Genomic DNA, 23869 nt, shown 5'->3' on the forward strand with positions numbered 1-23869 from the left:
TATATATACTCTCTTATGAAATTTGTTATTAACAACCAAACCCAATTCAAAAGTAATAGCAGTGTGCATAACTACAATACCAGGAGAAAGGACGATCTTCACTATTCAAGATTAAATCTAACTTTGGCACAGAAAGGGGTGAATTATACTGGCACTAAAGTCTTTGGTCACTTACCAAATAGTATCAAAAGTCTGACAGATAACCAACAAGTATTTAAGAAGAAATTAAAAGAATTTCTGAATGACAACTCCTTCTACTCCATAGAGGAATTTTTAGATATAAATTAAGAAAAAAAAATATTTAAAAAAATAAAAATAATAATAATAAAAAATAAAGAAAAACAAAAAACACAAAAAATAAAGTTGTTATATTAACTTAAGTATGTTGTTAAATTAACCTAATTATGTCGTGTATTGGAAAATTCGACTCGTTCCACATCATTACGAAATATTGTATTCATGATCCATGGAACTAGTATTAATCTAATCCAATCTAATCTGCCTCTTGCATCAGAGTAGCCTGTTTTTAGCTATGTAACTCTGTTTGTTGAATATTCAAAGAATGCACATTTATAACACCGAGTTAAAGAAATTTAGTTAACGATATGATTTCTTATCCCAATTTACTGCATAACAGCATTACATACTTGGCAAATTTGTAATTACTAGTTGTTCTTTCGAGCAGGCAGGCACTACAATTTAACAAAGAAAATTAATTATATCATGGGTCAGAAAGGGGAATCATTTTACCTTTTCAGATGTATCACCAAAATTTGTAAAACAATTTTTCTGTGCCACAATAAATTAACATTAGACAAGTTATGCCTGGGCAGGTTTTAAGTTCACAGAATTGGTGCTTTATAGCTTCAGTTATGTAACCCATAGTCAGTTGTTTTTCCAGAAGTACTGAAAGAAGTTTGCCCATTAATTTCTTATTCAAATTGAGGTTAATTTCAGTAAGCTGCAGATGATGAGAATGTGCAGTATCTGTCAACCACTAGCGGAGACTGGAGCAATATTTCACAGACAAATTTTTGAAGTGCTGCTTCATTTATTTGTTCTTCAAATTGACTGTATTTTACTGTATTAATATTTTTAACCATCTTCATTTAGTATCAAATACTAAATAAGCAGCCTTTGTGGGGTGTCAGTAATTACTAATATTTTTCAGCAATAACTGTGGACCATGTTTCAAGAAGGCTCTCACTACACTATTGTCATTGCTTATATGAAGCTTGATACAATGATAAAGTTGGCAACATGCTATTTTCAATTATGGAGACAGAATGGATGATGGCATGAGCCTGAAAACATCCATCTTTAATTGTGAGGTGAATGATGAAATCACAATCACATGAAAATTTCCTTCCACAAATTTAATGCGTACAATATTAAGTATCTGGTACGATGAAAAGTTCTTTGATGCCCCCCAAACCAGGTTTGTACAAGAAGGGGGAGGGAGGGAGGGAGGGAGGGAGGGAGGAGGCAGAGAGAGAGAGAGAGAGAGAGAGAGGGGGGGGAGGGGGAGGCAGAGAGAGAGAGAGAGAGAGAGAGAGAGGGGGGGGGGGAGGGGGAGGCAGAGAGAGAGAGAGAGAGAGAGAGAGAGAGAGAGAGAGAGAGAGAGAGAGAGGGGGGGGGGGAGGGGGAGGCAGAGAGAGAGAGAGAGAGAGAGAGAGAGAGAGGGGGGGGGGAGGCAGAGAGAGAGAGAGAGAGGGGGGGGAGGGGGAGGCAGAGAGAGAGAGAGGGGGGGAGAAGGGGGAGGCAGAGAGAGAGAGAGGGGGGGGGAGGCAGAGAGAGAGAGAGAGAGAGAGAGAGAGAGAGAGAGAGAGAGAGAGAGAGAGAGAGAGAGGGGGGGGGGGAGGGGGAGGCAGAGAGAGAGAGAGAGAGAGAGAGAGAGAGAGAGAGAGGAGAGAGAGAGAGAGAGAGAGAGAGAGGGGGGGGGGGAGGGGGAGGCAGAGAGAGGCAGAGAGAGGCAGAGAGAGAGAGAGAGAGAGAGAGAGAGAGAGAGAGGGGGGGGGAGGGGGAGGCAGAGAGAGGCAGAGAGAGGCAGAGAGAGAGAGAGAGAGAGAGAGAGAGAGAGAAATGATTTGCTAGCCACAAATGAATATTAATTATTTTACTTTTGCCGTATGCACATTATAGCATTGGGCTCCAACAAACATCTGGAGTTTATGTGTCAGATAATTTCTTGGAGTGTCCAATAAGATTTTTTAATACTGGTGAATTTCAAATCTCTTCTGCATGTAATTTGTTAAAGCTTTCTGCATTGCTGAAAAGATCTTTGATCAGAGCATTAGAAAAACATTAAAGCAACAATGAAAATTATTTTTATATTATTTATAGTGACTTTGGATACAGCAATTCATTTAAAAATATTGCTAAAACGTTATTTTATAAAAAAGTGAAGGCCATCTACTGATATTTATGAGGCCGCATTAAAAATCTGCACACAAGGTATCATTTATATATTCATACCAACCAAGTGAAATTAACATACATCTGGAAAGTATACTAAACTACCTTTACTTCACAGCTCAAAAACACATTGTAGATAGATTCAAGCTTAATTAGTAATTCATTCTAAAGCAAAATAATTTCATATTTGGTATGAAACACAGTTTGTTCCATCACTATCAGCTTTCCAAATATGTAAAACAACACTTTAAAAACATCCTCATGACAGAAAATTGAAGCAAGGAAGGCTATCAATGATAATGACATCAGACACTGATGATAGTGATCCCTAGTGCAATATTACTACCATATCAAGTTCTGGAAGCAGGAGGAAAGCAATAAATCTAAAAGGATAGTATTTCATATTAGATCTATGTAATTTTCAATCCATGTGTCTAGTATGGCATTTTGTTTCGAATAGTGGTAAATGTTAAAAGATAATAGTTTTATTATCACATTGCTGGTAGCATGCTGGAAATTTATAAAACGTCTTCACACACACTATGGCTAACTGACAAGCTGCATTGAATTACATGAATAAAGCAAATAGTGACCTCAGCTTGTAGATCACTCTACACCTACCCATCAGCATTATTACGAACATCAACAATGGAGAGACTGCACTCTCCAGAAGACAATACACCACTACCTGCTGCAGCAAGAGGATCGGAGAGTGTGTGGCTGCTAGACACATGTTACGGAAAATAACCAGTGTGATGATGATAACAGTATATTACATGATAATAGTTATTTATATCATTGCTTTACAGACCAGTTGTCCTATCTTTATGCGAAGTGTATCATTTGTTAAGTACCTACAATGTGGTGACCCCGATGAAACTTTCATGGAACAGTTACAACACACAACAGCAACAAGAGCAAATGGAACAACTAAAACGATGATAATAGCACCAGAAACAACTGACTTGGCAGTAACAGCAGCTACTGTGTGATGATCAGCAGCTGCAGCAGCACATAGAAAAATTGGCTGTGCTACAACAGCAACACCAGGAGCAGCGATGAACCCAGCCAAAAGCAGAGGGAGCAACTATGGCAGAACCACAAAAGTTTCTGAATATGCATTGTCAAGAAAGCCTGTGTCTGTATGCCCTGACATTGCATGCCGGCCACCTGCCACTGAATAACACCAATTCCACTAGCACCCCACATGTGACTCTTCCTGTACCTGCTTGTAACTGCTAGTATGCTGAGTCTTACTACCTGCTGCAGCCCTCTGAGACTTTCCCCAGTGCCGCAATCGAACTGCAAGGCATTTAGCGTACCAGGCCTCTGGATTGATTGTCCGTAACTCTGGTTTACACACATCAAAAGCCATTTCGTCACTTCCTGAATAATGTAAGACTCCACCAAGTACACAGACATGGTAGCACTATTAAACAGTCACTCCACTAGCAAGGTTAGCAATGTTACTGCAAACCTGCCTGCCTCTAGAAAGTACAAGTTACTAATAGTGAGCTCATTGGGTGGCTTTCCCATAACACACAATTCTTAGGACAATTGTTGCACAGGGAGGAAACTGGCAACAGGAAGTCCTCACAGTTCCTGTGGAACCTCTGCAACTTGACCAGACCACCTGGACCCATTCCTATAGTTCATACCGATGCCTTGCTTGCCAAAGATGCATTGCACCCTGCTCTCAATTATGCAAGAGACAAAGTTGAGCAAGCTGGCAGAGATCGTGGACAAAGTACTTGAGGCTGCCACTCCACATGTGTTTGCTATAATGCCCACCAGAGACAGGCTAGACAACATCACCTCTTGCCTTGACAACTTAATATGGCAGGTCACAGCCATTCATGTATACAAATGATGAGACCGCATGCCACCACACAGATGACGCAGTATGCGCTACTCACCCTCACCAGACCAGAAGCAATGTTTTTACGATTGTAGTTTTGGTGACAAAGCAAGCAGGTACCGATTGCCATGTTCCTTGGTGGGAAATGGGAATGGCAGCCTCCCTGACCTGGGAGGCTGGTCTGCCAGCAGCACCCCAAAGGAGAAGTTTACAGTGAATATCAGTTTTTGTGCGTGTGCGTGTGCATGTGTGTGTGTGTGTGTGTGTGTGTGTGTGTGTGTGTGTCAGGCATCTGCTGTGGGAGCCATGACAGCGTGCAAAGCAAGACATAGCAGCTGCAAATAATTTGCTCATAGGCACATATGAGCTCGTGACTTCAAAATTGAACATTTGTTATTGAAGGTCAATTGAGTAGTGTTTTATAGTCGCAGACTTGACCTGCACTATCAATGGGCTATATTTCCTGTCCTCCTATGATGCCAAGAAGGATGTGAGGAATGCTGTGATTTTGAACAGGGTCACATCATTGAAGGTGGCATGTCAGCCCACACAGTGCAGCCATCTCTCAGTGTACTTGCTCACCACCGGTGCATCTGCTGAATGAGTTACTGACAGCCACAGAACCCACCAAAGTTCCACCATCACGTTGCCACTCAACAGCGGGTAACATCAGGAGCTCACCTGGTCTTTCTGTTTACTCTAGGCCCATACACCTGGTCCCTGACATACTCGGTACCGCAATGAACCAAGCAGGCATGGGACGACCATCAACAAGCAACTGTGCCTTTCCCCTCCATCCGTACCAAATAAACTCGACAGCTGCCACCCCCATTGCAATTATAGAGGACTCAATATGTTGACAGTTGCCAACTGGTACCCTATACACCACATTGGAGATTTTGGATGTCAGCTGGTGGGGCATTAACTCGTCTAGACGAGAGGCGATGTTGTCGAGCATGTCTATAGCTGGCGTTGTAGTAAACAGTTGTGGAGCGGTGGCTTCAGATACTTTGTCCACGATCTCTGCCAGCTTGCTCAAGTTTGCCTGCTGCGTTATTGAGAGCAGGGTGCGATGCATCTTGGCAACCACGGCATATATACATATTTTTCCCGATGTCCGACCTAGTAAAATCCCATACACAAATATATGTGGGTATAGAGGACATCTACCAAATTGCAATACCTATGCTCTTTGGATCACTTTAATTCCTATATATGTTATATGGCCAATGGATCACAGCACAGGCTTTTCAGCATTTTATCAATAAAGTTTTGTAGGTGCTAGATTTCTACTTCACAATCACCGAAGATCTGTTGTGGCATCACCATTTTCAGAAGAACATAAACGACAGTTACGCATAGTTTACCGAAGATCTGCTGCCTACGAAATCCTCATAAATCCAGCTAAATTTATCACGGAAGCTAACAAAGTTTAATTCACTGGTCTTTATGTTTCTGTGACCCATACGTATCCACCAACTGAGTGCATAGCTGCACTTGCATATTACCCAGGCTCAGAAACAGTGCACGAAGGGCATCAGTACTTGGGGATAACAACATTTTACATATCTTTTTACCTTGAGCTGTTGAGGCCCAGACACCATTCTATGCCTTCATTGATCCACGCCTGTTATTAGGACTGGTTTGCTGCAGGGATCATTTGAAACCTGCCAGACAAGCTTTACGCAAACCAGCCTTTTTGTGCCTCCAACTGCTGACTTCCCCACTAGCAATTACCTGGGGTGCCTCATCCTGCACTTTAAGTGTCATGCTAGAACAGAATATAAATGGGCATTGACAGCCTTTGAATTTCTTCCCCAAGAAGATCACAGAGAAGCAGCAATCTCTGCCACCACGTTACACTGAACTTTCAGCAGCCTATGAAGTTGTTAGATACTGCCAATTCAAGGTGGAAGGGCACGTCCTCGTTGCACACAGATCATGAGCCACTGAATTTTACATTTTTTGTTGCCACAAATTAACTATCCCCTCGCTGATGTCAACCAACTAAATTTTATTTAATCATCATCTTCAGGTGACTATCAACAGCAGTAATATGTTTTGGAAAATGCACAACGCAAAGCTGTATTGTATTCATTTATTATTATTACCGATTTCAGTCCAAAACCAACATATTTGAATCTGCGGCAACCTGAGGAGAGAAACCATTTACAAAAACAACAAAAGATACAGACTGTTGTACAAATAACAGAACATACAGCGATATGAAAGAATGAACAATACTACTCACATGTCACACAAACTGAGACATGGAAACACATTCACTAGTATTTCATTATAATTTTGCATGTCTAGCAAAGTTAAAATTCACAAATATGAAGTTGAGATCCATTTGATAGCAACAGAGTAACTGAACATATGTAGTCAAGATGTAAACAGCTTAGATGTGTGATCCGCAAGTAGTATTGTTCATTCTTTCATATCACTATACATTCTGATATTTATATGACGATATGTGTCTTGCTGTTTTGGTAGTTGGTGTTTCTTGTTGGGCTGCTACAGATACCAAGATGATGGTTTATGACAAACTGGTAGTAATAACAAATGAATATAACTTCTTGTCATGCATTTTTCAAAAATAAATTTTATTACTCAATTTACAACAGGCACTTGCCAAATAAGCGATTCGAAAAAAAAGCAACGCCAATACTTTGTCTACAGTGGAAAGCATTTTCACACCTGTGGATTCCACTGAGCTGACAGCAGTGCAAAATGATGATAAGGGAGTTTAAGGACTCACTGAAAGGTGAGACAGTCCTGCACTATTGTCGTATGACACAGTCAGGCACTTAGGAGCTGATAAACTTTGACAACTCAGTAGGCTGACAGCAGCCACATGTGTCTGCCTTTTTATGACAACGGCTTTCCTTCTCTAGACTGTCTTGACCATCCAGGAATCCATGCTACAAGGACACTAGTAACAAAGTTACATAAGTACTGCTCTAAATGGACTGAGACTTTCATTCCCTACCAGAAGTGTACATTAACAAGGCATAAATAAGCTATCCACTCTGAAGTTTCGACATTTTAGAGGCATGATTTTCACACATCCACTTGAGCTTGATAGGACCACCACCAGTCACAAGTAACTACTGGCACTGCCTTATGCTGATCAACAGATACACAGGGAAGCTGAAGATATTCCCACTGAAAACAAACTGCCAAGAATATGGCATGCGCACTTACCTGCAATTGGATTTCACAATTTGGTCATCCCCAGCAAGTGACTTTCGACCAGGGCCAACAGAAATATTTTCATGCAGTGGCCTGGCTGTATAGTATACATGACAGGGAGTTCACCATATCATGCAGCCACAAATGTCATTGTGCAGTGCCTACAGCATTCCTTGAAGGCTGTTATAATGTGCCACATGATGGCTTTGCAGACTGACACCCCCCCAAGAGTGGTATTGGGATTGCACTGTGCATTTAAAGAAGACCTGCAGGCCTCTTCAGTGGAGCTTGTATCTGGTGAACCTCTGCATCTATAAGGAGGTTTCTTCAAACAGCATGGCCCCCTGAGTTCTACTCAAAATTTCTTTGGGGATCCCTGGAAGCAGATGGAGGCCATGTGACCAAGTCTAACTTCTTGACACAGAAAACAGGCTATTTTTGTTTTCAACAGGGTGTATACGCAGAAGGTAAGAGAGGGGAGGAAAAAAATCTGGATTTCCCAGTTAAAAACACAATTTTTTTCTTTGTGGAAATGTACTTTTCCAGATGAAAATGCACTATACCCCAGATAAATATTTTATACACCGGCGTAGACCTTCCTGGCACTCCTAGCAGAAAACAATACATTTTGTAAAGGTCTTTAATATGTGGAAACATATACAGTGTATTTTTTGGTATTATGAAAGTATAAATACCAGTTCAGCAAATACAGTACATTAGTTTCTGAACACAGAACACCAATACATAAGAAGAGCAATGCACATGCTATGATACGGAAACAGAGACAGTGGTAGCATTCTGAGTTGACTGGCAGTGAACTCTGAATTTGGGAAAATATGGCGTGATAATTTGTATTCTTACTTTGCAAAATATGACTACTAGATGACTTTTTGCATCAAGAGAAACTAAACTTTCACATATAATTCTGGTCATCAAAAACTTTTTCCTGTTTCCCTGCCCACTCCCTGGACCAAGTGCCTATCCGCTGCAGATCTTCCTGCATTTTGCTGCAATTTTCTAATGCTGTAACTTCTCTGTATACTACAGCATCATCCACAAAAAGCCACATGGAACTTCTGACACTATCTACTAGGTCATTTAAATATATTGTGAAAAGCAATGGTCCCATAACACTCCCCCGTCGCACGCCAGAGATTACTTTAATGTGTGTAGACGTCTCTCCACTGAGAACAACAGGCTGTGTTCTGTTTGCTAAAAACTCTTCAATCCAGCCACACAGCTGGTCTGATATTCCGTGGGTTCTTACTTTGTTGCCTTGCATAAAAGGAAATTTACTTTGAAAGTAACACTTCTGAAACCACCATTTGAAATATTTTCCCACAACCTGTAAGAAATGAAAACAGTTGTGATGCACAATCATCGAAAAACAGTTTGTTGTTACAAAGTATTGCACAGTCTTCGTCTTAAAGCCTTTGATGCACTTTGCTGCCAGCAGACACTTGTATGTGCACTGTCTTTTGTTGTTGTAAATAGCGCATTTTCTTTGTAACTTAAGTTTCATTTTAGTGTTATTCTCTCGTTTATGTTTTATTGCTACAGTATTATTCTGGAATAGCACACTAAAGTCAAATTCTTTGTTAGAGTATCAGTTCTTACCAACCAAAATTACAGAAATTTAATTGAAAACAAAAACAATGAATAATTCCTGGAATTCTGAAACATTCCTGGATATTTCCTGGAATTTTCCCAGATGAAAAAATTCCCGAGGTTTTCCTGGACTTCCCAGGACATATACACCTTGTTCACGCACCTGGCATGTATCCTCTGACGTGTGCCCACTGCACGTCACCGGAGCCACATTACCAAGGCCCATATACAGTTACAGGGTGAAATGATAGAACACTCATTTGCCACATTAAATGGGTGGATACAATAGTGTCCAGTGAGCAAAGCAAGCCAGGCTACCTAAGTGCACAAGATGCTGCTGAAATTCAGGCCACAAACAAATACAGAACACCTGCTATGCTGGAACTGCTGGCACCGCAACATCATCCAGAGCAGTGCCGCCCACCTGGAAACTGACTGACCACAGCCCACCCAGAGGCAACAGTACCTCGCAACATCAGCCAACCCATCAGCATCCAGCCACAATGGAAATTCGTTATGGATGAAAAGTGCAGTTCTGTTTCAAGCTGACAGGCATATCACAGGCAAAGTTAGTTACATTTCTTTTCTTTTTCTTGTGGGTGGTATGTTATTGTGACCTAAACTTTCAGGTCACCCCACATGGATCCTTTGGCAACACTGGGAATGACCAACACTGGAAACACTGCATTCTCTCGCAGGCCGTACATCACTACCTGTCACTGTGTGAGGATCGGAGTGTGTGTGGTTGTCAGACGCACGTTATGGAAAACAACCAGTGGGACGACACTAGTATATTATGGGACAGTAAATATTTGACTTGTTGTTGTACAGACCAACAATAAGTCTTATATCTTTATGTGAAGCGTACCACTTATTAAGTATCTACAAGCACAATTCTTTTTATGAAAACAATCAAAAGACTTTGTAAATACAAAATTGGATAATGAGAAAGTTGAACACAAAAACTGTTATATGTAGAGTTTAATACCTGGAACAGTAAGCGAAATAAAGATTGTGGATCAATAGCATTGGTACCTTTAGTGATTCACTTTGTTCTAAGACAATACCTCACATTGCACCATTATACTGTAGAATATTATTCAATAAAACAGCAATGGCTTGCATTTTTCAGTTAACCCATCATCCATCAGCAGAGCAATCTTTTGTCTCTTCAGTAATAAAATCCTTCACAGTGATGCCTCAACATCTGACATCTGTCACTGTTCACATCCCTTATATACCCTTACAGGCCCGGTAACAACACTTACCACTAACAATACAAAAATGCACTCAGGTAAACATTCTACCTGTCACAGAGAATTGTAGCTTTTTATCATTTACACACCCGCCAATGTTGTCTACGTCTATGAAGTTAGATATTTGGCTATGAGCATAACAACCTAAATTATTTTAACAATTTGAGCAAAATGTGCGCTGGTGGTGAAGACACCTTTGCATCATGCTGCATTTCGAAAGGATGCAGAGCAAATGAAAACTGGAACAGTAACTGCAGGCTTTTACATTGTGGATTACTCACATATTTAGAGAAGGAATACATAATGAATGAAACTTCCTTGAATCTTGAATATATTGCACCTAATTTAATTTCAAAATGTGCCACTGTCCCTCCACGTGCACACATTCCTTGGTGGGTTTATAATAATGCAACTGATGGCCTAATAATGTAGTCTGTAATGAATGTTACTAAATGAATCTGTGTTACACCACTCACAAATTTTAAAACTGTGTCTGTGAAATCTTCATAAGAAATACAAACGATAGAATTAATGAATACCAACATAAAATCTGAGCACAGGAATTATTTTTAATATTCTACTGGATCTATGTGAGTACTAATAATGAAGTGACAATAACAAATAGGTGCCAACAATCCATTATTAAAATCCTGGAATCTGGAGATAAACTGATAGTTCACTACTTCTTCTAAATCTTTTCCTGTACTTTGTGCTTATCTAACTGAAGTCCATACTACATTTTCCTTCCCCTTTCTGTGACAATTTTTTTTCTGAAAGACGGAATTTTTAAACCATTTCAAGAATACAGACAACCTTAATTTTCTTTCACTATTATTATAAGTTCATGCAACTGTCAGCCCACCTTTAGTTTTCCACTCTTAGAAGGTAGAAACAACAAGTTGTTTGTTTGCTTCAAATGTTAATAACGATTTTAAATTTTCATTTTACTTTATGTAGACTGTAGTATAACAGGGCAACAATGGATTGCACATGAGGTATACTGAATCCTACAGCTATACTCTCCACAGACCTTTAGGCTTTATGACAGAAGATAGTCATCAAGGTGACAGTATTTTACAACTGTCTGGAACATTTTTATTGAGCACTTTTGCTGTATAAAAACTGATTTAAATGAAATGTGGCCAAATTCAGTGGACACTAATAATGGTATGACAATAAGTGAACTCAATGTCAACCTTCATTCATTATATATTTGTGCTTTTGAGTGGAAGCAATGTCACATTTTACTAGCCAATTAATGAGCACACTTTCATACAAAAAAATACCAAACTGAAAAATAAAAAAAGGAAATTTATTCTATTAGTAGTCTACAACGGAAATAGTCCATATTAACGATTATCTGAAAGCCATTAGAATTTTCCAGCATTTTTTGGCAGAATATTTTTTATGATTATAATTTTTGTGACTATTTCATAAATTTAATCAGACTATGGCAGCATATCTTCAGGGTTACAAAAGAACAGGAAATGAAATATTTATAGATTTCTCCATTATAGACTGTTTTATGGATACTTTCAATAAAGAGAAACATAGGGAGATAACTGAATTTAAAGAATTACTATACTTATTCTAGCTCACAATTACAGTGCCCTCAAATCACATTTCATGAAATGTTTTTAGCACTCAACAAAATGCCTCAAATTACATTAGTTTCTACTATAACTACTGCAGAGGGCAGACAATATTTGAAAAGTTATATATGTCATGGAAAAAAGTATCATCAATCAAGAGAAGAGTAATCTTGCACCCGAGCAAATGTTGATATGTTTCCTTAAGGGAAGTCACAGTCAATTGCTTCGTCTATTCTTGTCAATCTGCAAAATAGAATAGATAAAACTAAAAACCTAATCTTTCATGGATGTAGATAAGGGAATAAAAATGGACCATTGTGGTGGAAAAGGTAACAGAGAGAATGATGAAGGAAGGAAGAAAGGAAATGAGGAGGAAGTGAATTCAGCATTTCAACTACTTCAAAGTAATTTGGGAGAAAGAACAACTTAACTGCTGAAAAACATGGAAAGAAATTCAATATGTACATTTCAAAATAACACGGAAAATAATACAGAATGAGCAACTCATTATATAATGAGAATCTGAAATACCTTCCAGGCATAAAAGCCAGAATATTTAATACAACAGAAATCAGTTCACTCACAAAACAGTTAAATGACAAACAGAAACATACACAAATAATTCAAGATGTTGCTAAAAACACAAGCTAAATGAAAGAATACACTGATCAGTCAAAACATTAGGACCACTACCCACCACAACTTTGGATGTTGCCTGGTGGTAATGGGGCAAGCGACACAGTAACAAAAGTATGTAAGCAGAGCAGACATGGATGGGAAATCACACTAACAAAGATATGGGCTGCAAATGGGGAAATCCACTGAGATGAGCGACTTTGATAAAGACAATATTATTATTACACAGAGCCTGTGAACCAGTACTGTATCTCAAAAATGGCGAAGCTGGTCAAATGTTTATGTGCTATTGTCGTGTGCATCTACGGAAAAGGGTAGGACACTGAAACTGCCAACAGGTGCTAAATGGTTGGACGTCCACGATTCTTCACAGAACAGTGGGTTCGGATGCTTGTCTACTCTGTGAAGTAGAACTGATGGTATTCTGTGGCATCTCTGCCGAGGAGCACAATGCTGGTGCACATATAACTGTTTCAGAGCACACCATTCATTGTACGTTGTTGAACATGGAGCTTCACAGTGGACCACCCCTACGTGTTCATATTTTAACCAAACAACATCGTCAGTTACAACTGCTGTGGGCATGGGACCATTAGGATTCAACCGTGGATCAATGTCAGCTCTTCACGTGAATCACATTTTTGCTCACTAGGTTGCTGGTCATCTCCACAAACGTCACTGAGGTGAACAGCAGCTTGAAACATGCAACACACCACAGACGCAGGCTAGCGAGAGCAGTATTATGCTATGGGAAACATTCTCCTGCACTTGCATGCGAACTATGGTAGTAATAAAGAGACACGGTGACAGCTGAGAACCACCTGCATCCTTTCATGCTCGATGACTTTCCTGACAGTGATGTCATCTTTCAGCAGTATAATTGTCCATGTCTTTGAGCTAGAACTATGCCACAGTGGTTTGAGGGGCATTATCGTAAACTCATGCTGATGTCTTGGCAACCACATTTGCTTGATGTAAGTCCTATGGAACCCATATGGGTCATTATCAGGTGCCATCACCATGTATGCAAATCAGCAGCTGGTTATTTATGCAAATTACATGACCTGTGCATAAACATTTAATGCCACATACAAACACGCTATTATGTTGTCACAATGTTTTGGCTCATCAGTGTACATATCAGGAAGCGAGAAAAAGATGACAGTATGTTGCCAGTTAAAGGAACACACATAAGTAGACAGATTGCAAGTGTAAGTAATGAACAGTGATTGAAAGAGGAGAACAACAATGCTATGAGAAAGATCTGATGAAGAACGAAGATAAAAAACAAGCATACAACAGAAATAAAGGTAGTAAAAAATTATAAGTGAAACCAATGTTAATCAAAATTTTGGAATGTGCTAAAAATGAGTGTCAGCCACCCTAATTTTGAAGCATCAGTGAAGGAGGAAAAGTGGGCTGGGTGAAGTTGTCAAGTGGGGAATACTCATGAATCAAGAGGTAAAATGAGCATACTGTGTGTGTGTATTTGTTTTGTGTACTGGTCTATAAACTCACAGTTGCCACAGCATTGTCATTATTCATTCTCACGGAAAACTTTGTTGTGGTCATACAAATATAGAATGCTAAACCGAAGTAGCTCATAGAGAAACTGATGTTCTGGTGGGTAATTTGAGTTAAATTTACATGTATAGATTATGGTTGAGCTTGAGCATACAGATCCACATTACACTGGTTGGAAAGTGATTGCCAAACACATAAAAATATATGGCTGTCAATTATTGGGCATCTGAGCCATGCTGGAAAAGTTATCAGCATAATCATTAATATAAATCAGAGAGATTAATTTGATATAAAAAGGTCTGAGATTCATAATTTGACAACATAAAGATCATGTTTGCTCTCTCACACCACATCCACTCACTTGGAAGCAAACAAAAACAAATTTTTATAATATCAGTGTAGTCTGTGTTTAAAACATACTTTATGAAAATATCACACAGATAAAAGGAAACTAAACTAATAAGTTGGGAAACTGCGTCTGGTTGACTATTTATCCAATAAACGAATGACTTCCCTCTCCTACAAAAAAAAAAAAGGTATTACCTTCAGCAGGAGGCGAAGTACTAAAACTTTTGAAACTCTTACAAAATGTCTCACCATCATGTAAGATAGAAGAAAGGTAGGCCGGTAAGTCATTCTGTAATTGCCATGACATAAAATATATTCTGGTAAAAGTGGTGTACAGAAATCTAAATGCCATAAGCCCCCCCTCCCCCACATATTGGTGGGTGCTCTTACCTACATACATAAATGATTTATTAGATTGGATTAACCAACATTCTCAGATTGTACACCACTGAACAGTGAAAATAAGTTTGCTTTATCATTGTATGGGAATGCAGATCAACTTAGATGGTATTCCACGCAACATACTACGTGGTTGCTTTTGTTAAATGTAAATACATATGAGCTAATGCCCATAACAAAGAGAAAGAATCAAATGGTATGAGTACAGGAGTTGTCAAACTTCTGGACCAAGTCACATCAAATTTATGACTTTAATTTGAAACTTCCTCCCAGATTGAAACTGTGTGTTGGCTTGGATCCTTCCGCAAGCTTCACTTAAGTTCTCCTTCATACCTCGTGGGACTAGCACTTCCGGAAAAAAGGAGTGCAGTCCTGCAACATATGTGGCTGAAATTTTGTGAAGTTTGGAGACTGGGAGAGATGTGGTAGTGGATGTAAAGCTGTAAAGGTGGATCATGAGTTGTGCTTTGATAGCTGAGTCATTAGAGCATCTGCCCTCAAAAGGCAAATGTTCATGGCTTGGGTCCTGGTCCTGTCCATAATAGCTGCTGCCATTTTGACTCTAATTGCAGGTAGTATGCCTACCTACCTGACAGTGCACAATGCTGTTAAATGACAACTAGTGCTGAATGCTAAGGGATGTGGGCATGAGTTGCTATGTGTAAGTTGCTTGTTATGAACCCCTCTACCAGCCCTCTCGCTGTATAGGCATTACAAGTTTACAACAGTTTACTTCGTACACGCTTAGCTTCATCTGCATTCTTTTCCCTCATATTCCTACTCACCCCAACACAAAGCAGAAGATCACCTCTTTTCACCGTTTTTATTTAAAGTGCACATATCTTCACTATGCTAATTGGCATATGATCACAACAATATGAATCCTTACACTTCATTGATTCAGTAATTTCCACAATTTCCTTGTTATTTCTCTTTAGTAGCTTGAACACTTGTCATTCCCTTGTAGCATCATGAAAGAAACATATGTAACAGGAGTTATGCATGAAGTTTTAATTTATTTTACCCAAAGAAACAGAAAACTATCACTGAACATAATGTTCATCTCAGTAATGCCAGAAACCTTCATTCCCCTATTTCAGTTAACTGATAACTGGACCCTTCTCTTGCTTCCCTGACATGGCCTGCACTATATCACATATTGTTTTTATGTTATTTTTAGATTTATGTATGCCATTTGAAATTTCACACTTTATCCTCTCCACTGTTATGTCTGAAGCATGAAGTCTTAGTATTTTTTTGTAATAAATTCCTGTAGATGGTTTGTGGTTGTGCTGTAAGTTTTGAATAATTCTCTCTTTGTTTTACACGAGATTCTAATGCTGTGTGTTTTCCACTTTCACTGACTGTGTTTATCGGGGTTATGTCCTTTCTGCCCGAAAAGAATATAGTTTTCACAAAACATAACAAAAATCAATACAAATGAACTGAATTTATCAGACAACAGAACACCTCCTGTCACTGATGGTTCTTCAAGAGTTGATTGAACAAATACACAAGTTGGTAAACCATTCTGTTCCTTTGTTTTACATATCTGGGCATTTTTACTTTCTAATATTAATGTCTCATGGTCCAGTAACAATTTTGTAGCCACTCGTGTGTGTAACCCGTCAATTAATGAGACATCAATTAAGATATTATCACCTATTGCTGTAGTATATTGCTTCCCTGTGCTCACGTTGAAAAAGTCAAATGCTGGAAAGTAACTGAAAGAAGAAATACATTACATTCATCTCTTCTGTGCATAGTGCCTCATAAAGTCAATAGTAAAAACCTCTTATAGTATTATAGTAATGTTTATTTGGTAAACAATAGTTGATACAGTTTAAAGATTGCTCAGAAATGTTTAGAAGCTAGAGGAGGAGGAGGAGGAGATTAGTGTTTAATGTCCCGTCGACAACGAGGTCATTAGAGACGGAGCGCAAGCTCGGGTGAGGAAAGGATGGGGAAGGAAACTGGCCGTGCCCTTTCAAAGGGACCATCCCGGCATTTGCCTGAAGCGATTTAGGGAAATCACGGAAAACCTAAATCAGGATGGCCGGAGACGGGATTGAACCGTCGTCCTCCCGAATGCGAGTCCAGTGTGCTAATTAGAAGCTAGAACTGAGAGATCTACAAATCCCTATCACTAAATGATGCTTTGTATTAAATCACTGAAAGCAAATAAAATTCGTGCACTTCAAAATGTGAGACATTAACCTGTTGGACTGTGATGCTATTTTTGTCACCAATGACAAATTTTCAAATTCATAATGAACATGTAGAGAAAAAATTAGATAACATGTATCATGGATCTTTGTACAAAGAGCTTCAGTATTGCTTCACTTTGAAGATAATGAACAGGAATGATATTTCCCAGAAGTACCCTACTGTTTTGAGAAAATATGCAGTTCCTTTCTTCCGTAACCACTGGGTCATATTCTTTGATTACAGAAACTTCATGGAAGCATGGACATTCGTTAGGAAAACTCTCATTACAAATATCTGCTACCCATTAGAACAGAGCTATGAACTTACATTCCACCTCAAATGAAACCATTATCTTGCACATATCTCTTTAACAGATTACAACTGACTTGACAATTAAGAAAATCTTCTGGCCAGGAAGGGTTATATACATGGACAGCAAAATTTAACTAAAATAATAACATGAAAAATAACACAAAATTATCAGTTTTTAGCAAAATAACATAAAATCAGCAATTTTTATGACATATTGCAAAATTTGTAATTTTGCCATAATAAAATGTTGTTATTCTGAGGATGCCAGTTTACTAATATTCGAAGCTGATAATAGTAATCAAATGTTAAAATCATATTTTGTCTTCTTATCTCCTCAAGGCTAAGATTCCTATATAATCTTAGAATAACGGTTCATTTCTTGTGTAACAAACTTTGATGCAATGATGAAAATAGCCACAAAATTGGTAAAAAAAAAAATCACTTATTTTAAAAAAATATAACATTGAATTTGGCAAGATAAACTGGCAAAACAACAGAATTCAAGAAAAATGAAATAAAAAGTTAAAAAATAATAAATTCTTAAAAAATCACTGAATTACACAAAAAAAACAACGAATTTGACAATACAAAACATCGGATTTGGCAAAAAAAAAAAACTACATCAAATTTGGAAAAAGTAATACTGAATTTGGAAATAAAATTGCCAAATTTAGCAAAAAGTGACGCCAAATTTGGCAAAAAAAAACCGAATTGGGCAAAAAAACACAGAACTGGCAAAAAAAGTACATCGAATTTGGCCATAAAATAAAACAAGTTTTTCCTGTTTCTAGCTATATAAAGTCAGGAAGTTGTTTTAGAAACCACCTTTTGTTCCAAGAAATCACTGGGTGTGTTGTTCACATGGGAAATCCTATTCTAAAGCATCCTCCAGGGAAGTAAGGTTATGCAGAATTGAGTGATACAGTACCTTCTGAGCCAACATTGTATGCCAATCAGTAGTTGCTTGGATCCTACGAGCCATGTTCAGCTGATCATGTGCTGCAAGATTTTTCTTGTGCATCTTGTGAGGGTGACACTACACTAGGTAGTGGAAAATATATGGAGCTTCTGTTGTTTCATGAAGGAGCAATGATTATCTCCTCCAATTAGTTAGTAAGGTTTGCGATAGCTGGATTTATTTTTAAAAACCTGGACAGGTGTTAAAAGGACTTGAACTCTGATGGTTTCATACAAAGTAGTTATGTACACAGATGATGACGACAACAACAGTTTTGTATGGCTCAATGGACTGGTGCACATCTTTCTAATGGGCACCACTTCAGTGACTCACATGTTCCTAACCTACCCAGTAATCCAACCAAGGAAAGGGGACCTACAGTTTAATGTGGAATCTGAACCACATGACTCATGTCTCCTCACATTGTTGAGAGGTGAAAGCTAGGTTAAAATGAAGACTGAAAAATTCCTGGTCCAACTGAGATTCAATCCCACAACCCCTGTTTCCAGGCAAGCACTTTAGTGCTAAATGACCAGGCCTGTTATGTAAGTAGGTAGTTAATCTATACTATAGGTTTGGATTAGCGAGTTTGCAAGTGTCAAAATATGCGACATATACAGCTGTATCTTTTGATCGCATTGACCTAGAAGGTTAAATTATATACACCTCCAAGGGACCATAGACCTTAGTATCTGACGAAATTTGAGGCAATGCAGAACACATCTCCAAAATAGACAAGACATAGTTATAGTCTTCTAATAGTCTTTTTTAACTGATCGCGTAGACTGGGACAAACAGATTTTTCATTCTTTCTCTGTTTGCTCGGTTCATTCACAGAATTTGGAGTGTCATAGATGCTGGCGTCAAGGTTGATGCCTAGACTTCAAGAAGGCATTTGCTATAGTTTCTCACTGTCATTTAGTGAACAAAATACAAGCTTAGTGAGTATTGGACCAGATTTGTGATTGGCTTCACTACTGCCCTACAGACAGAACTCAACACTTTGCTCTTAATGAAATAAAGTCAGCAGATGTAAATGTAAACTCAAGAGTATCCCAACAAGTGTGACAGGATCATTACTGCTCCAAATATACACCAACAGGAAAAAAATCACAACTCCAAAAAACAATTACTGTAATGCTGATTGTGCATGATGGCAGAGTGTCATCTGATGATGTCCCACATGTGCTCCTCGACTGGAGACAGATCTGGTGACTGAGCAGGCCAAGGCAACATGTCTGCACACTGTAGGGCATGCTGGATTACTGCAGCAGTATGTGGGTGAGTATTATATTGTTGGAACCTTGCCCCCTGCCCTGCCCTGCCCTGCCCTGCCCTGCCCCCCCCCCCCCCCCCCCCAATATGAAGTGTGGCTCGTAACAAAAGCATTAAACAATAACAGCAATGGTGACAAAGTATATCATTAAGTAGATGTCAGCATTTATGTTTATGGTTTAACCACTTAGTTGCTGTGATATTTTTGGTGTAATTCAACATGTTAATCTATTTTTGCTTTTTCTGGGTGAGCACAAAGGATGATCTCAGAAAAACACGTGTTTTGAACGTGTAATTTATGGTCCTGGCATGTCGGAAAACAGCTCAATTATCTTGCACCCAGATACCAATTTCAATTTTTTGATGAATTTGTACTTGCTGTTATACAGCTGTGAATTTTTAAGAACTGATTAAATTCATTACCACAAATTATTGTATAAGCATTATATTGTACATTTAATTTCCTCCACTTAGACAGGTTTTATATGAAGTATTGGAGAGGAGTGTGATTTTTAATCATGTATGGCAATTAATTGTGTTTTTGCTCATACTTTGGCGGGTTAACATTTTCCTCAAATCTGCATTTTCCTCAATTTCCCAGTTTTTAAGTCTGTACTGCACGAAAATGTACAACAGGGATTTCACGGTAGATAGACAAGGTCCAATGAAGAGTAGCATGTTTTGTCATGGGATTGTTTAGTCAGTGCAAGAGTATTACAGAGATGGCCAACAAACTTCCATGGCTGATGCTACGGAAGATGTGTTGTACGTCACAGAGGTTTACTATAGAAATTCCAAGAGAATACACTCTATGACAAGCTTGGCATCATACTACTTCCTCCCATGAATGTGTCTCAAAATGATCACAATGAGAAATTCTGAGAAATTAGAGCTAATGTGGAGGTATACCAACCATAATTATTCTGATTTGTGAATGGAATAGGGAGGGGCAAAAGATAGTACTGCCATTCTAAGTAACCTCTGCCCCATACTGTAAGGTGCCTTGCAGACTGTAGATGTGAATAAATGTAAACAGAACACGCATTTGCCTCCTCAGTTTTGTAGTTATGCACACTTCCTCAATGTTAAGTCTATGAGTCATGAAATTAAATAGAAAGTTCTAAGATTCACCTGTTTTCACACGTGTTACTGAGAATTCATGAGCACTCAAAACAAAACTGGTCTTTATAAGTAAACACGGACACAGGCATGCCTTAAATGTTCTCATATCACAAAAAACATGAACTATATTAAAAATAAATACTGTAATATTCTTTATATCAATATTAAACTGAAAGTATTATAAAAGAGTACGAAAGTACTGCAGTTTATCAAAATAACGGGTGCTGTTCCCTAAAACGACAAGCTACTTGAACTCGTATCACCAGAAATCATTACAATGATGAAGATCAGGGTGCAGTTCAGCAGCATGTGGTACTGCTTCAGTTATTTCTCTTTTGAAAACTACGATGATCTGATGGGTTGCCACAGCCCCCTCTTGTATTTAAAGCAATTATTTATATCCTTAGATACCTTCTCAAATGAACAGTCTTTCCTTTTAAATGGCATGAATACAATCTGACATGCTTAGTATGGTCTATTTACAGTGTTTAACTAACTTCTGAAGACATCTAAGTAAAGTTGCTGGTCTGTGAGATCTCTGGGATATTTCCTTTGGGAGCATTCTTCACACTGCACAAAGTTGGAGAGGTAAATTTCAACTCTGGAACCTCCACACATATCTCATCAATTTTGTTATAGTTGGTATGTTCAAGATGAACCAAAAGTTGTCTGGTATAGACTGTTAACTGTCTATGGCTACCACACCCACTGACAGGCAGCAGACCTTTCGGTTGAGAGTTTTGTTTATTTTCTGTCATTCTGATCATCCAAGCATTTCCCCTAAGATCCCCTCACAGCTCCATTTAAGAAACAAAGTTCACTGTAACACTTAACTGTGATTGCTGAAAGATCCACAGAGCTTACAATTGTTGTTGACTAAGTTCTAGCTTGAGAACACTGGTTCCAGCAACCCCAGCATGAGCCATTTCTGTTGGGCTGTCTAAGATTCTTGCAAGTAAGCATCACTCAGAGCACTCGTGTAGCTTCAGAATGCCATGGATATAATGAGCATTACCACTTGAAACAGTTAAGTATGAATATTTAGTGAAATTACACAATTTGGCAATTACATTATGGAGTATTTGTTTTGTTTTTTGTTTTATCATCTACATCTACATCGATACTCCGCAAGCCACCCAACGGTGTGTGGCGGAGGGCACTTTACGTGCCACTGTCATTACCTCCCTTTCCTGTTCCAGTCGCGTATGGTTCGCGGGAAGAACGACTGTCTGAAAGCCTCCGTGCGCGCTCTAATCTCTCTAATTTTACATTGGTGATCTCCTCGGGAGGTATAAGTAGGGGGAAGCAATATATTCGATACCTCATCCAGAAACGCACCCTCTCGAAACCTGGCGAGCAAGCTACACCGCGATGCAGAGCGCCTCTCTTGCAGAGTCTGCCACTTGAGTTTGCTAAACATCTCCGTAACGCTATCACGCTTACCGAATAACCCTGTGACGAATCACGCCACTCTTCTTTGGATCTTCTCCATCTCCTCTGTCAACCCGACATTGTACGGATCCCACCCTGATGAGCAATACTCAAGTATAGGTGGAACTAGTGTTTTGTAAGCCACCTCCTTTGTTGATCGAATACATTTTCTAAGGACTTCCCCAATGAATCTCAACCTGGTACCCGCCTTACCAACAATTAACTTTATACGATCATTCTACTTCAAATCGTTCCGTACGCATACTCCCAGATATTTTACAGAAGTAACTGCTACCAGTGTTTGTTCCGCTATCATATAATCATACAATAAAGGATCCTTCTTTCTATGTGTTCGCAATACATTAAATTTGTCTATGTTAAGGGTCAGTTGCCACTCCCTGCACCAAGTGCCTATCCGCTGCAGATCTTCCTGCGTTTCGCTACAATTTTCTAATGCTGCAACTTCTCTGTATACTACAGCATCATCCGCGAAAAGCCGCATGGAACTTCGGACACTATCTACTAGGTCATTTATATATATTGTGAAAAGTAATGGTCCCATAACACTCCCCTGTGGCACGCCAGAGGTTACTTTAACGTCTGTAGATGTCTCTCCATTGATAACAACATGCTGTGTTCTGTTTGCTAAAAACTCTTCAATCCAGCCACACAGCTGGTCTGATATCCCGTAGGCTCTTACTTTGTTTAACAGGCGACAGTGCGGAACTGTATCGAACGCCTTCCGGAAGTCAAGAAAAATAGCATCTACCTGGGAGCCTGTATCTAATATTTTCTGGGTCTCATGAACAAATAAGGCGAGTTGGGTCTCACACGATCGCTGTTTCCGGAATCCATGTTGGTTCCTACATAGTAGATTCCGGGTTTCCAGAAATGACATGATACGCGAGCAAAAAACATGTTCTAAAATTCTACAAGAGATCGACGTCAGAGATATAGGTCTATAGTTTTGCGCATCTGCTCGACGACCCTTCTTGAAGACTGGGACTATCTGTGCTCTTTTCCAATCATTTGGAACCCTCCGTTCCTCTAGAGACTTGCGGTACACGGCTGTTAGAAGGGGGGCAAGTTCTTTCGCGTACTCTGTGTAGAATCGAATTGGTATCCCGTCAGGTCCAGTGGACTTTCCTCTATTGAGTGATTCCAGTTGCTTTTCTATCATCTGCAGCCTTTATGGTTTTATCTACATGATACAACCAATAGTGTCTCGCTTAATTTCTAACAGACATATTCGGTGAATTCCACCACTGTAGCTGAGTGGTCAGTGTGGCTGACTGCCATGCAAAGGACATAGGTTCGATTTCCAGTACTGACAGGGATTTTTCCTTGGTGGGAGGATTGGTACATGGTGCACTCGACCTTGCGAAGCCAACTGAGGAGCTACTTGACCACTTACCAGCTGTTTCAAGGTCAAGAAATTCTCCAACGACTGAGAGAGGTATGTGCTGATCACATGTCCCTCCATTCCGCATCCAATGACACCACTATAATAGGATGACATGGTGGTCAGTCGGGCCCGCTTGGTCCCTCTAGGGCCAAATGCTAAACTTATATTCAGTGAAGAGTTAAGAAATATTTACATTGCATATATAGTATTTTTATAATTATTTAGTGTGTTACATCACTCAGTTGTTGTCCCCATCATTCCTTTTCGGGTGTTTATATAAAAAAAACTCACTCAAAATGAAGACTGTTACACTATTTCCTCTGATAT

The 23869-nt window shown here is 39.1% G+C and overlaps 1 protein-coding gene across 4 annotated transcripts in view; it reads right to left on the reverse strand.

The window, feature by feature from the left end:
* Nucleotides 1-23869, reverse strand: part of LOC124556721 (microtubule-associated serine/threonine-protein kinase 2) — a 262482-nt gene that overhangs the window by 17872 nt on the left and 220741 nt on the right. Inside the window, exon 22 of one of the 4 annotated variants that reach the window (XM_047130715.1) lies at nucleotides 11683-12167. The exons of the other annotated variants lie outside the window; for them this stretch is intronic. Within the exon in view, the coding sequence (XP_046986671.1) occupies nucleotides 12141-12167 (27 nt within the window). The 3' untranslated portion in view covers nucleotides 11683-12140. Of the gene's footprint in view, nucleotides 1-11682; nucleotides 12168-23869 lie in introns of those variants that run through there. 4 annotated transcript variants of the gene reach the window in all.

Source organism: Schistocerca americana, chromosome X (assembly GCF_021461395.2).
Source record: "Schistocerca americana isolate TAMUIC-IGC-003095 chromosome X, iqSchAmer2.1, whole genome shotgun sequence".
NCBI classification, from domain to species: domain Eukaryota; kingdom Metazoa; phylum Arthropoda; class Insecta; order Orthoptera; family Acrididae; genus Schistocerca; species Schistocerca americana.